Source organism: Taeniopygia guttata, chromosome 9 (genome assembly GCF_048771995.1).
Source record: "Taeniopygia guttata chromosome 9, bTaeGut7.mat, whole genome shotgun sequence".
NCBI lineage: Eukaryota > Metazoa > Chordata > Aves > Passeriformes > Estrildidae > Taeniopygia > Taeniopygia guttata.
In genome coordinates, this window is record NC_133034.1 from 17,375,299 (window position 1) to 17,390,554 (window position 15,256).

General features: G+C 38.9%; 1 protein-coding gene across 4 annotated transcripts; it reads right to left on the minus strand.

Moving 5' to 3' along the window:
• Window positions 1-47: 47 nt before the first annotated feature.
• LOC100218227 (cytochrome P450 2J4) lies at window positions 48-12,877 on the minus strand. Of its 4 annotated transcripts, none has more exons than XM_072933273.1 (11): window positions 10,666-12,877; window positions 9,931-10,071; window positions 9,442-9,555; window positions 7,895-8,057; window positions 6,260-6,409; window positions 5,487-5,647; window positions 4,599-4,775; window positions 3,710-3,851; window positions 2,184-2,371; window positions 1,634-1,775; window positions 48-451 (listed from the first exon to the last, which is right to left on the minus strand). In XM_072933273.1, exons 2-11 carry the CDS (start codon window positions 9,934-9,936, stop codon window positions 273-275), a joined length of 1,422 nt encoding a protein of 473 aa, XP_072789374.1. In that variant the 5' UTR covers window positions 9,937-10,071; window positions 10,666-12,877; the 3' UTR covers window positions 48-272. The 4 variants fall into 4 exon arrangements, with proteins under 4 accessions (XP_072789374.1, XP_072789376.1, XP_072789375.1 ...); XM_072933275.1 differs by having other exon boundaries at window positions 9,442-9,562; window positions 10,666-12,865; XM_072933274.1 differs by lacking the exon at window positions 9,931-10,071 and having other exon boundaries at window positions 10,666-12,865.
• Window positions 12,878-15,256: the final 2,379 nt, after the last annotated feature.

Consider the following 15,256-nt stretch of genomic DNA (forward strand, 5'->3'; position numbering starts at 1 on the left):
TCCCTCCAGTAAGATTCTGACAAGTTTCCAGTAAGACTAGACAGAGCAATAATTGTCTACATTTATTTCATTTGTAACACAGCAGAAAAAAAAAAGAAATACAGATGCTTTCCAGACACAGGAAAACCAGAGTATTTTTCAGGGCTGGCTTCTAAGACATACAACAAGGAGAGATTTGCACTGAATTTGAGCTAAAAATGAGAACCATAAAGCTGCACAAATCCTAGCACACTACCAAACCTGTGCCTCTTAAATCTCCAATGCTGAGCAACCTAGCGCAGAACTGCACAGAGCTTGTATGGATGGGGTTTCATGGTGCTCCCAAAGATAATGTCTGTGTTGATTTCCTTAACTCCTTCTGGTACAGTGAACTTGAATTTCTGCAACAGGCTGCAGAACATGATGAAAAGCTCCATCTTGGCTATTGTCTCTCCCAGACAAACACGGTGACCTGCAAGGGGTGAACAGAAAGAGAAGTCAGTCCCCACCAAGGTCTGTAACCAGCAGCTGTTTCCCAGGTTTTCACAGGAGCATTGCTCATCAAGGAACAAAGAGCTTTGCTGAATTTGACCTTTTCCTCTCAGATTGAACTGGACGTACAACTGGCATGTCTGCAATTCATGTTTGCAGGCTCTGCCCAGATTATAGAAAAGATACCAGAGATGCTTCTCAGAAGTTTCCTTCTTGCTTCCTATTCTATAGGACTCCCTAGTTTTATGAAAGGGATCTCGGTATTTTGATTCCAAATAAAAACAAGAAAGCATCTTTAGGTTCCTTCACAGCTTCTGCTTAGTACAGGCTGAGTTATCTTCCCTAATAACAGCGAAAAAATCAGAAGACAGAGGACATTCTACACCTAAAGAAACATTTTCCTACATAATGGTTTCAGTGAAAACAACTTGCTAAAGGAAAATCTCTTCCCAATTTATCAATTAACTCTTTCCAGGATATAATTCCCAGAGACAGACAGTGACAAACTCTGAAATGCAGTGGTCAGGTCATTCAATTTGGGTGTGAGAATCCAATTCCTCTTCTGCCCAATTTAGACCAGAAAGCTGAGGCTGAAATTTTCACAGCTTAGCTTACAGCTCTGACAACCAGGCTATTCCCTCCTGGCATGATCTCCAAGAGCTTTTGTTTGTTTAAGCTTCTATAAACTCACACACTGATGAAAGAGTGATTCCAGAAGCTCCACAGGAAAGACATAGACTTCTGGATGTATTCAATTCAGCTTCTGGATTATTCATCTCTATGCACTGATGAATATTGAATTATTTATACAAAATAAATCAGCTCCAGCACAGCAGCCTGCCACAGAATATCCACTGTAATGGCATAAGCCAGCATAGAGAGAGGAGGACAAAGGGCAACAGTGTAAGGACTCAAGTTCCTAAGTGACTGGGAATTCTGTGACCTTACTCATTTTATCTTCTCTGTATTTCCATAAAAATCTAAGATCAAGTGTTTATACAATTGCCAAATAACTTATTTTTGCAGTCAAACATTTTTCTGGGCTAGGAAAACCATGTGCTCCTGCAGTTTGGGTTTACACTCCCCTTTGGCATTCTCCACAATGCAAATAACACAGCTTCATCTAAGCCATACACCTGAGTTCAGTTCTCAGTGCACTCACCTGCTGAGAAGGCTAAGAAGGCCTCTCGGGTCACAAAATTTCCACCCTTGTCCAAGAAATGGCCAGGGTTGAACTGGTGAGGTGTCTCCCAATAGGCAGGGTCAAAAAGAGCCGAGTCTACATTTGCCATGATTAGAGTGCCCTGAAAGGAAGAGGCAGTTGGCACAGTTCTGTCTCTCACACATCCAGAAGAAAAGGACACAAACAGATCCCAGCTATAATTGTGCACACAGAAAGGCAGCAGAAATGAAAGGTTACATAATTAGGGAGAAAATAATAATCTCAAGGGTTCTGAGGATTTTTTGTCAAAAAATAAAGAATCCAAGAAACTTCAGTATTTTGGGTTCAGGGATTTCTCTGTTGTATTCCTTCATGTCTTTTTTTCCAATCTGTTAGCAAATACCATAGAATGTGTGGTCTGCAGTTCTTTAGCACCATATCCTAAATCTAGTGAAATGATCTTCCTCTTCTGAGCTGGAGGGGAAAGGGTTTAATGATAAACCTTTACTTGTGGCCAAAGATCACGCTGGAATAGACAGGATATCTGTACCTTTGGAACATGATACCCCAAAAGAGTGGTATCCTTCACAGCTTCTCTGGGAAGTGTGATCAACACAATGCTGCTGAAGCGGAGAATCTCATGAATCACAGCATTTGTGTAGGGCAGCTTCTTCCTATCCTCGTAGCAGATGAGATGGGAAGGACTCAGAACAGCATCCAGTTCTCTCTGGACTTTGTCTAAAAAAAAAATTCAATTTCTATTATAGATGAAGAGCACTGTTTTGGATGAAACAAACTTTCATTTCCTTTTTGAAGTATAGTAATGATAGAAAAACTTAAAATATAGAAATAATTCATACTTACCATATCCTAAAGAATAAATGCATTTGTACAAATGTATATATGTACAAATGCATCTGTATAAATGTGTGATTTGTATAAATCATAACCAGCTAGTTATGATTTTACTACACTCTGTTTCGTAGTTGATGGGTTTTATATTCAGACCCTCTTTCCACAAGCCCAACAGATTTATGGAGCATTATAGTTAAAGAAGGAGGAGAAAACTGTAAGTATAATAAGACCTTCTTACTAAGACATCAATTCAGTTAAGCTGTTGATTTTACTTCAGGTAAATAAAGACTCACAGCACACTAATGAGGGTGTTGCAAAAAAGCCATCACATCAAGCTGACACGTGTAATGCTGAGAACTGAACAGGATCGTATTACTAAACCATCATTAAGTGTTAATCTCTTTGGGCCGCTATCTAAGCTTTACTTACACACCTTATACAGCCTCAGATGATTTGGTGTCAGATTTCATACTGAAAACTGAGGCTAGTAAGCTAAGTGGCATTTTTTTTTCTTTATAATTTATCAGAATTTGAAGTGCATGTGTGTGCACAGGGCTCTGTTCTTCAAGCATTCCATCCTAGCACCACAACCATGACAAGAATTTCTAGCTCTCAGCCTGAGACTCAAGAACATGTACTTGGCTTAGTAATTCATCACCTCTGAAAACCCTCTACCAAATCACCCAAAAATTTTGAAACTAGTGTGCAACTATGCTCTTGTCCAGAATTTCTGGATCATCTTTTTGTCTTCCCATTATTGTCTTCCTTCTCTGTTTAACATTCCCATGCATTAAAATAAATATATTTATTTTACAGAAATTTGACAGATGTCTTAGTTAATTAACTCAAATAATATAACCTTATTAAGCATTCTGGATACCAGAAAAGCATCACTTTTCCCTAACCCAAAATCTTATTTCACCTTGTGTGTTTTCAGCCTGTATCTCCCATTATATACTTACAGTGCTGAAGGAGCCTGACAAAAGTCAACAGTACCCAATACAGCATCAGAACCTGAATATCCCTGAAATTATTTTAAAATCTGTCTGAAATTCTTTTACTACATTCGCTTATTAAAAGCAAATCTCAAAAAAATTCTTTAAAAAAAAATGAGCTTGATCTTAACAAAAAAAAAAAAAAAAAAAAGAAAAAGAAAAAGAAAAAACTATAACAGAAAATGGCTCTACTTGAATCATATCCATGCTTGTGTGTACTACTCACCTTGGATGTCAGGGTAAACCAACATGTAGAGCAGAGCCCAGCGCAGAGTGGTGGCTGTGGTCTCTGAGCCACCCAGGAAAAGGTCAAAAACAGACTGCACCATGTTGTCTTCATCAAACGTAGAATTGGGGACATTTTTAGTCTACAAGTGTCAGTGAGAAAGGCAAAATGGAGTATTGCTGTGTAACAGCACTGAGACAGAGAGTGATCACTGTATCTAAAGGAACATGATTTCTAAAGAACAAAGAAATGCCTGCTCAGATACCTGAGCAGAGCACAGATACAGGCAAAGACTTTACTCAAATGAGTACACTGATACTGTTAAATTACAGGTGCTGTTGAATGTGTCAGGTGTATAAATGCTATTATGCTACCTTCTAAAGTGGCATGATGAATTCTGTTAACTTCCACTGCAGAAAAACACATTTCTAGGTAGTTTTATCCCACCTGTGCCACTTTCAGCACATTTGCTGATTTCAGCAATCTAATATATGTTATCCTTTTAAAGATATATGCTTTCTTTCAGAGCAGAGACTGACATTTTAAGATTGTCATGATACTCATACAGCACTACTAAGCACAAAAATAATACAAGGCAAGAATCAGAATTTAGCAGCCATCTAAATACCTGCACCTTTTCAAGGTCCTCCCTACTGCCCAGCCCTCACTAAGGATTCCAAAATATTATAACAAACCAATGTAAACAATTTGTACTTCTAGAACAAGTTATGGAACTAACTATTCAAAGTTCATGTTTTGAGTTTGGCAGCAGAGTTTTTAAGTTATGTTTGCAGAGCTCTGCAATAATGTTGTGGACAGACAACAGCAGGGAAGGGGCAGGGAGCCTGTTATGGTTGGATCTGTGTCATCAACAGCATTAATCACTCACTTTCTCTATCTGCTTCAGGTAAAAGTCAATGAAATCTTCTGGTTCATCTGTTCTGCCTTTTTCCCTGTGGCTTTTGATTTCCTGCCTTACAAAGGAATGAACAAAATCCCGGGAAATTTTTGCTGTCCGTAAAGGTCCTGGGAGGTGCTCTACAAACCACGGGAACACTTCACTTATCTGGGGAGCAAGAATTCAGCACAGAGGCAGTTAGTGACACTGTAAAGAAGTCTTGTGATAGAGATACAGCATGGATATTTTTGGTGCTAAACTGCTGGATTAATTTCTCTGGGAAAAATCCTGTGGCATAAAAGAAATGTTTAGTGCATGTTGAGTACATAAACACACATTAAAATCACAAATTAGTGATAGCACAGTTTCCATCCTAGATTTTTCCCATCCTAACTGCATAACTCCATTTGTATTCGCCCTGTTAATTCACCAATAAAATAATTTACTTTTGCAGAGAGATGTATCAATATTAATAAATCTAATGTTAATAAACATTTATGTCTATCACCTTAGCACCAAAAAAAAAAAAAAAAAAAGCCTTCTCTTTCATTCTCACACAGAGTATCATCTTTTCCCCTTAACAATACTGCTATTTCCATTACAGAAAAGGTCATTATCCCAAGCATATTACCTTTGCAAAGACATTCTAATAAAGATTATTAATACAATATTCATAATTGAACCATGTCAAACTGGACATTGCAGGTCCAGTTCATATTCACAGTCAGACTATTTATCAGTATCCAATAATGCAGTACTTTAATAATATACCTACTGATATAATTATATTGCAATAAATAATGAGCCCAATAATCAAATAAATTGTGAATTAGTAATATTCTAATCAGTAATATATAATCTCATAAGTAATATTCTCACATAATAAAAGTAGCTGTTCCCAAAAGCCACTATATGATTGAAGGCTTCAATCAGCTGGCGGAAAGTTTTATCCTCTAGGGAGAAACGATGTCCAAAAACCACAGCACAAATCACATTGGAGACAGCATGGACAATGGGGAAGGAAGGGTCCACAGCTTCTCCTGCAGACAGAAAAAAACACTCATCTCCAAAGCACTGCCTTCTCCTCCTTTGCTGTTTGGGAGAACAAGATTACAGTGACATTTTGTAATAAATGTCCTCTATAATATTTATACTGTTACTTAGAAACACCCAAACTTCATTAAAAAATGTAAGAAAAGATATGTCTCACTCAAAAATGAGGACAGGAAAGTCTCAAATCTTTAATTCCTGGCCTTGGTTCTTTTTTTAATTTGCTTTCCTTTTTGCTTTCTTTTTTATTTTTTTTTAATCTCAGTCTTGGTGTTGATCCCAAAATACAAACTGCTGAGGTCCAATTGTACAATAATCTCAACAGTTCTAAGGGATTTATTTTGTCAAAAAATAAATAATCTAAGAAACTTCATTATTTTGGGTTCAGGGATTTCCCTGCTGTATTCCTTCATGTTTCTTTTTCCAGACTGTTAGCAAACACCACAGAACAAGTGGTCTGCAGTTCTTTAGCACCTTATCCTAAATCTGCAAATCTAAGGCAAGCTCTAAATCCCTTCTATTCTGTAACAAAAGTCGTCTTTACCCTTAGAGTCAAGCAGTCTGTATTGTGTCTGCCCCCAAGCACTGTATCAATGCCATACCCTCCTTGTCTCTGAAGAACTCCACCAGGTAACGGGCCTCCGTTTGTATCCCACGCTCCATTCCTTTATTCCCCATTCCCAGTTTTCGGAGAGTTCCAATTCCAAAATGTCTCTGTTGTTTCCAGATGAGACCATTTGAGACCAAGATACCTTTAGCCATCAAGAATGAAGTTTATGTCACAATAAAGTTCATACAATTGTAGATGATAAACACAGCAAGAGTCACTTTCTCATCATGCTGTCACTCAAAGAGGAGGGACACATCAGGGCAGTGTTCTTTGAATTGAATGTTGTTAGAGGCAGAGAAAACACCTTGGTGTTACCATCCCTGCAAAATACCCACTTGGACCTCTGGACTCACACACCTGCCTTCCAAATGTAGTCCTATTTTTTCTGAAGCATTAGTCTCTGGTAGGGAGACTACTCATAGAGGGATCCTGTTCTACCAGGATCTTTACACTAAATATTGAGTTCTCATCCTGGAATGGTCCTTTCTGGAAAGACAATGAAGCCAGGGCAAGAACCACCCAGCCAAAATGAGAATGAAAAATAGGCTTTAGCCAATCTGCAATCAGCTTCTTAAGATCAAGAGTTCCTATGGGACAGAAAGGAATCCCAGGCTGCTCTGCTGTGGGTCTGTGTTCTAGCAGAGACCACCCAGCATGAACCATTTAATCTGCTTGGTAGGGAAATTCCCTCCAAAAAGTCTAGCCTGCACTTCTCCCTGGGAAAGCCAGCTCACTCCTGCTTCATTAGAGCCTGGGATAATTCTCCCCTATTTTGCTGTCCTGGGAACTAGGGAGAGGCAGGTGGTATTTGTGCTGCAGTCACAAACTTGCAGCTGAGCTAAAGCCATCCCTGCTATAAATTGCTAGTTTTAGGGCACTTGTCACAACCCGGCTACTTTTGTCCACAGCACCCCTATAAAAAGTGGCAATATAGATCTTTCCAAATGGACTGAAATGGCCCCAAGACTTGATCATCTCTATACCTTAAAGTGGTTTTTCTCTACTTACATTAGCTAGTATTACAAATTAAAGCTTTTTTGACTGTATTTCACATTAAACAAATCCTGCCTGATGGTAAAGGCATCTGCTGTACATTCTCTGGATAAGAGGTTGATAGAAACAAGTTCAATTATTTCTGTTTTAAACACATCACTCTCTATTCTCCCTCCACTGTGATTCAGCAGTGTTTGTGATACATAATACAATGCTTTGAACACTCTGGCTAATAAATTTGAAGCTCCTTCCTGTGACTTTGTACTTTGGAAATAGACTAGATCAAAGTTTTGTATATGCTTTCCTTACAGCAGCTTTTGCTGTAAACAAACAACTGGGTGTATAAAGATTTACTTTTGTCTGGGCTTGCAAAGGAGGCTGCAGACTCAAGATTATTTCAAATCAGGACACACAGACAGCACTAAGAATGTTGACCATGCTGCTCTGATATGATTCTGAAATATGTGACAGTGGGATTTGGAGGCCACTTAGGATGATGCTTCAGAATTATATGATTCACCTTCAGCAGACAGAAAAAGTCAGTTGAGAATGAAGGTTTTTTTCAGTAAGGAAAACCTGAGAGGAAACAAAGAAAGTCAAGGGTGAAGTCCTTCCACAGACATGAAGATCTTACCCTTTCCATCTGACATTTTTTTGAAAATGACCGTCTGCAGTCGCCCCGAAACATCCTCCGAGTTGTTGGTGAGACCGTTCTTCACGGCTTGGAACCCATAGAGCACCACCACAGGTCTGTGACCCATCCACAGGGTGCAGATGTTGCCATAGGTTTTTGCCAGCTGCAGGTAAGATCAGTGCCCGAAAAACCCCATGGGAGAAACATCAACAAACATGCACACATGATGGGCTGCTGCCCTGCTCTCTGGGGTTCAGGAGATGAAAAGGGACAGTGGCTGTGTTTTGTGATGGGGGTGCTTTCCACAGGAGGGGTCTGGGCTCTCTCGGGGAACACACCACCCACAGAAATGTGAGCAATGAAAGAATAAATGGTCCTTTTCTAGAACTTGGCCTGGGTTACCTTTGTGCTTTCAACCATAGGGTAAATACCCTTGAGTGTTTATGGATCTATATAAGGTTTCCTGTGAAATTTGACCTGCCCATTCTTGGTTACATTTTTCAACTCCATATTTCATTGACTCAAACAACAACCAAAATTTCTTGAAATTATGAATTTCAGGTGTAACTCCCCTTCTAGAGTTCTAAGTACTGCAGATTTCATGTTTCAATAGCAAGAACTTCCCATCTTATACTGAAATACTGTCAACTGAGGCATCTAAGCATAGATCCCATCTCTGGGTACTGATGGGAACTGCTCTCAGGCAATGCTGTGGGTATTCTGCAAGGACAAAGTCCCTGACACTAGACCAAGAACCAGTATAGATCTGTCCTCTCACAGTGATTAACATGTACCCATCAGAAAATTTCAGCATCATGGTCTTTTAAGCTCCTTTCAGCTGCAGCCATGTACTCTCTGACCTGCAAGTTGTACTTGGCACATAAGGAGAGGCAGCAATTTGAAAAATATATTAACACATTGTGTTCTCTTCTGACATTTTGGCTCAGTGGAGGATGTTGAAAACTGAAAGAATCTGTATTAATAGGCTTAGCACGGACCTAATTCTTCCCATCAATTATTTCCTTTCACCACCATTTACATCTTTAGTTTATCTGCAAAGAGCACATCCCACACTGCACTTCAGAGAAACAATGGATGAAAGGATTTGGCTACCAATACAATCTTGGATACAATCTTTTTTCCAACCCATGACAGCAGAAGATATACTGGTGCACTTTTCACATCCTCTGATTTCAAGGTACCTAATTTAAAATTATTTTCAATATATGCCTATAATGGGAAATCTGAAAATCACTTATTTTTTTTCAAGGCCAAAGATTCCCTTAAAAACATAAGTTTTTCTGAATATGTTCAGTTCTGTTTAAGTTGCACACATATATGAATGAGACTTTCAAATGAAATTATTAGGCTTTCATATGGATTAGATTGTCTGCAGATTTTTCACCTTAACTTGTTAGACACTTCACTTCTACAAATCACCTTCTCTCAGGGTTCTCCCTGTTATCACATCAACCTATCAGTAACCATCACCATTTTTTACAGGTTTTGCCTCAATAGCTCTTTAGTTCACATTCACAAATACATACCTTTTTCAGGCTCCCATGATCAGCTCTAAAGTTTATCCACCAGATGCTTCCAATGATGGGAAATGGAGTTGGTCCAGGAGGAAATCCACGACTCTTCCATTGCAAATTCAGGAACTGTGCACTCAGAAGAAACAAAACCAGAGATATAAGAATTACACTTATCATCATTTCACACTTCCAAACTCGTATTATAAAATTGCTACAAATCTGTCTGTTGAAATTGTTCTTCTTAACTCTTCCCTGTCACTTTGAAGATCTCTGAATTTTCACCTCCCTTTTTTCCTACCACTCTTCGTGATCCAAGAAAATGAGGATTATTTCCATTTTTGAGTGTTATTTAATACATCACTATGTTGCAATATGCTAATTGATACCATTATTTTAAGATCCAGCAGAGGGTGGGTCAGAGAAGGTGGGAACCTCAGCCAGAAACATCCCTTTGAGCAATCAGTTTGACAGAATGTGTCACTCAAAATACCGACTACATACATGCATGCCAAGAACTCCGGTACAAAGCTGCAGCTGTCAGATGAGAGCAGGAGCACTCATCAGGTAGAACTATTGGGGCAGAGGTAAAAGGAGGCAGCCAGCAGCCTTGTAGTACAGAGGGTGGACAGGCAGACTTGGGAACTAAGAACAATGAAGTGTTGCAATTTGAGTTTTCACATTAAACAGTACAGATGAACTGCCAATAGCACAGTGAAGAATCAAACATAACTAGTGCTATTGGCAAAAAGTGTAACAGATCTCACATTAAACTCAATTTTGGGGCTGAATTCTTGTCCCCCAAGAGGATTTATTAATTAGTTTTTGCCTTATCTCAGTAGCAGGAGCCCTGCTCAGCAGAATTATTCCAGAGCCTGTAAGTCTTTGCTTTATTTTTCTTTTTAATTCACAGCACCGGAAGCAGTACATGCAAAGACCTCCTCAACACAAAAAAAATAATCCCTACAAACAGGAGCAGTTTTTAGAAGACTTCTGGTGTATAGCTAGTGGAATAGGCTGTTTGGGATGTTGGTACCAAGCTGCCTTATGAAGAACAGCAGGCCTTATAGAAACGGGGCTGAGCAGTGCTCCCCAAAGGAGTGTCTTTCATTCCATCAGACGGGATGAATCTAAACACCTGCAAAAGGCTGCAGAAGACAAAGAACTCCATGTGTGCTGACTGCTTGCCCAAAAATATACATAGCCCTGCAGAAAGAATATAAGAAGGCAATTACTGACCTTAATTGTTGGTTCCACCCCACACCTGCTGTCTTTCCTGTGCTTTCTCTGAGGCTGTTGCTCCTCTCACAGCAGAAATGTCCTGGCAGGCTGTCATTCTGTCTCAAGATTTGCTGTCTAAAAAAACTCAACTCATCCTCACAACGCCCCTTGCATAAGCCACTGATGTCACTTACCAGCTGGCAAAAAGGACATCAGGCATATTTTTAAAGCTCTTTTCACATTTTATTCAACTCATCTAAATTCTTCAGTAGTATTCAAGGCACCTATCTCAACCACTGTTAATAAGGGCAAGAACACTTCCCTGAAGGAAAAAATCCTTCCTTACACAGTAACTAATCTGAGCTGGATTCCAGAAATTTCTTCCAGTGCTCAGGAATCAGTTGCAATATATATCAAATATATTTGCAATAATCATAGTGTCCTCCAGGAAAGAAAGGGTTGGTCCTACGCTGTCTCTAAACCTCTGTCCCTGGCAAATTCATCTGAACAAAGCTCAAATTTTCTGTTCTGTCCACAGCTTCTGACATTCCAAGTGCAGCATCTGGGCTAATAGATACTGCTCTGGAAAATTGTCAAAAAGAATGCTGAGGCTGCAAATACTCAAACATTAGGAAATGCCACAAATAAAACTGTCTGTACAACATTAATTACTTCTTTTTGACACTTCAGTGAGAAAATGGTATGTGCTATGGTTAATTTATGAAATTCTTGTCTCTGTTCAGCTCTTCTGCAGCTGACTGCAGAACACTGCCAAGATTACACAGCACTTCACAAACCAGGGAGACTGAAAGGACACCAGGCCTTGGTAGCTCCCACAGCATCAGGACATAGAGCACCACAGCACTGGTGCAAGGTCTGCATTGCTTTCACCTAAACAGCCTTGCATTAAAACACCAAAACAGGCAAAACTGTCCAACCAAACAGCCCAAACAGAACAAACAACAATGAAAGCAATGGGAAAACAAAAAGAGGAATGTTTACAGCAGTCACTTTCATTCCTAATAGCTAGAGCTCATGCTTTTTCTAGTTCTATTCTCACTGCATGCCAGTGATGTCAAAAAGTTGGTAAATCTCTATAAGATTAGATATACCAACTGGTTTTATTTTGAGATGACTGGGATGACTATATATTACTAGCAGGAAGAGAAAGTGATGGATGCTACAGTTCATTGTAATGCAGAGTGATAGAATTTAAATGAACTCCATCAATGTGTGCGACTTGCAAGACTTACGTGCACAGATTAAGGACTAAAATACAAATAAAGTAATTGTGAGATCAAGCAGGTAGAGGCAGGTGTTTAGAGAAGCTTTCTGCAAGTTGTTTTGGGGAAAATCAGTTTTCCTAGTTCCAATATCTTCATTATACATGAACAGCACCTCTCCATGCAAGCCTCACTCATTATTATCTGACAAATACTGTCACAAGAGCTCCTTGGCAGAGCTGGAAGATGTTTAGATAGTTCAGAAAACCCTCTTTTCTAATGAAGGCTGCAGAGCAGAGCAGAGGAGTAGAAATAAAATACAGGGAAAGAACAGCACAGAAACAGTCACACCTGCCATCTACAACTTGACTTTCATTAGTCAACCTTCAAGCTCTTTCAAAAAGTAAACATCAGGGTTGATTAGGGCCAGAGAGATAAAGCAAGATCATGAGAGTCACAGATAAGCTATGAACAAATCTAGAAACAGAATCTGAAGTTCAAGTCCAATTCCAGTGCTTTGACTATGCAACCTAAAAAGCTCATCAATCTTCAAGTCCCAACAAAACAGATGACAGCAGGAGGCAAAAACCTACACACTTTATTTATAAAGCATGTTAGCAAAGTTCTCTTTTTCTGAACTGAACAGAAACACAGAATGGGAATTTCATTTGCTCACATTTCCCAGTCTTTGTTCACTCCAGCTGTGCTGTAAGCTACATTCTCCCTCTGACAGTGTCAGAGTAACTCTCCTTCCCCAGAGAAATTCTGATGCCTCCAACCAATTAACAGCTCCTGTTAGGAAGCTCTTGAAAGATCAGGGAGTGCAGGGGAGGATGGGACAGCTGAGAAATCCAAATTAGTGTCTCCACTGAGAGGCGAGGGTGGGGAAATAACAACAAGAACAAACCCACAAAAAAATCCCAAAACCAGCTTAGCAATACCTGTGCTGTTTAGCTTGAGGCCAGGCAGAAGAACATCAGGCTGTGTTTTCAATACATCTGTTCCTGCAACAGACAAAAAACGAGCCCTGTTTTTTTGTCAGAGCAGATGACACACACTCTGGACAGGGGTGTGCCAGGAACCCTTTCCACCCCCAGTATGCACATTCATCATTTGCTTCACACCTTCCTAAAAATGATCTTTGCTTCCCACTCCTGTGGCCTGAAGCCTTCCTTACAAAAGCAGATTTCCTCATCTGCTCAAAACAATCAAACTTAATACCTGTCATCTTAAGTGGAGATGCAGCTCTTGCAATAGTATTTGTGTCAGAGGAGATCAAGCAAGATTTATGTGAACAGCTACTGCTCACATGTACTGAAAATATAAAAATACACAGTATTGGAACAGCTTCCTTTCTTTTTCTCTCCTTGTGAACTTCAGCCCAAGCTTTTGTGAAACTACTTTGCCTCAGTATAGTTCAGTTTTTCCACTGCTCTCACCTAGCAGCAGGAAAACACACTGCCCAAAGTGTTCAAAGGCTCACGCTCAGTCTAATGCTCTTGGTGGGTCGAGACTTATTCAGCTGGACCCAGATTTCTCTCACATGAAGCCCTTGTCTTTCTTTTTGTTTTCTTTTCTTAAGTTGCATCATAATCACTGTTATTAATAGGCAACTTCATGGCTCAACTCATCTTAATTCTGGTAATTTTAAGTGTATAAATCATACCCTCACTGATGGGCATGAGAACATCAAGAGCTTTCAGGGGTCTTTAACTGTTGCAAAACTTGCAAACTTAACAAGTGATTCTATGCAAAAATAAGAAATAGAACAGCACTAACTTCCTTTTAACCAGACAGGACCAGGTGGATGAATTGGGAAGCAATAAAACAAATAAAGAAATGAAATTCCAATGCACACAAGCAGCAAGTGAAGTTAGATTGTTTCATCAAGTAACTCATTTTAAAGTCTCAACTACCAGCTACATCTGAAAAAATGGGTGGATAAATAACTGCTCAATAGTATAACTCAGTAACACTGCAATTTTTTATATACATATGGAACTGTCAGAATTGGCTGAAAAAACATAAAAGTTATGCATTTCAAATTGCTTCCCTCTGTTTTTTGTCACTTTAACTCTTCAACTGTAAGATTCACAGAACCATGCTGCTGGAAATGATGCTTACCAAATTTTTCTGTTTCCACTTCTCTGCCCAAAAAACCTAAACAGATAACAGAACCACACAGGCATGGTCCTTGGCCTCTGATAGCTGCTCTCCTTCCAAGTCTTGCTGAAGTATCTGCACATGCAGCATACTAGAGCAGAAGCATTGCATGGAACTGCACAGAGAAGTCAAGAGGTGGCTGCTCAGGAAGGTAAGGAAAGAAAATGCTGCAGTTTCACTGCTACCCTGTAAAACTGCTCCTGTGTTTCCTGTTGGAAGCTGAAGTTATTACAATCCACTGCAGAAAAAATGACCAATTGTCATCTACATATTTTTCAAGACTGAATATGCAAGATTGTATTTACCACATTTTCTTTTACTAACCCCCACACACATAAAAGGAGCTCATTAGAAAATGAACTGAAATGAGTGTCCATGCCTGTAACTCTCAGTTTCTTGAAGCTTAATTCAGTTCTTAAGAAGCCCACAGATAGCGTTAAATCTTTATATTTCAGGATCATAACATACATTGATTCCAATCAACAACCTTGATTTTGCAGAAACTTTTTGAGCTGACAAGTGCAGACTGAAAAATTCAGCAAGGCTGCTCAGAGAAAGTATGATAAAATTTTGAAATAGACAACTTGTATAGTTGTATGGCTTTCCTTAATCTCCTATTTAGTCTTGAAGATAGCATTAACTAGGTTCTTGAACAAACTGTTGAAAAATATTGTACAATATATAAGTAAGTATGAAAAGTAAGTCTCAAGTTAAAGTTTGCTACACACTGGTACAAACCCCTCTGGTAAGCTTCTGGGATCCACAAATCAATAAGGATTAGAAGTTTTGCCTGTTTCTTCCATTGATTTGATCTTTTCCACAGATCTAATAGAACTTGTGCATAGTTTCATCTTCAAATTTTGAACCAGAAGATTTTAAAACTTAGCATAAAATGAAACATTTTTTTAAAAGAAAAGCTAGAAAACATCATATAATCTGATGGGTAGAAAAATAATCTCTTTCTATTATTCACATAATATCATAACCTAGGATATGATAAAAGGGGAAAGAAGATAGTCTTCAAATTATTTAATTCCCTTTTGATTTTCTTATTAAAGACAATAATTAAGCTTTATGCTGCCTGAACTCATTCTTTTACACCTCAGAGACCTCAGATACTGTGTAGATGTTTCTTCTTGTGTAAAGTAACCACACAATAATTGTAGTATTTCAGAATGACAATAACTTATAACAATAATGCATTTCAATGTTTAACTACATGA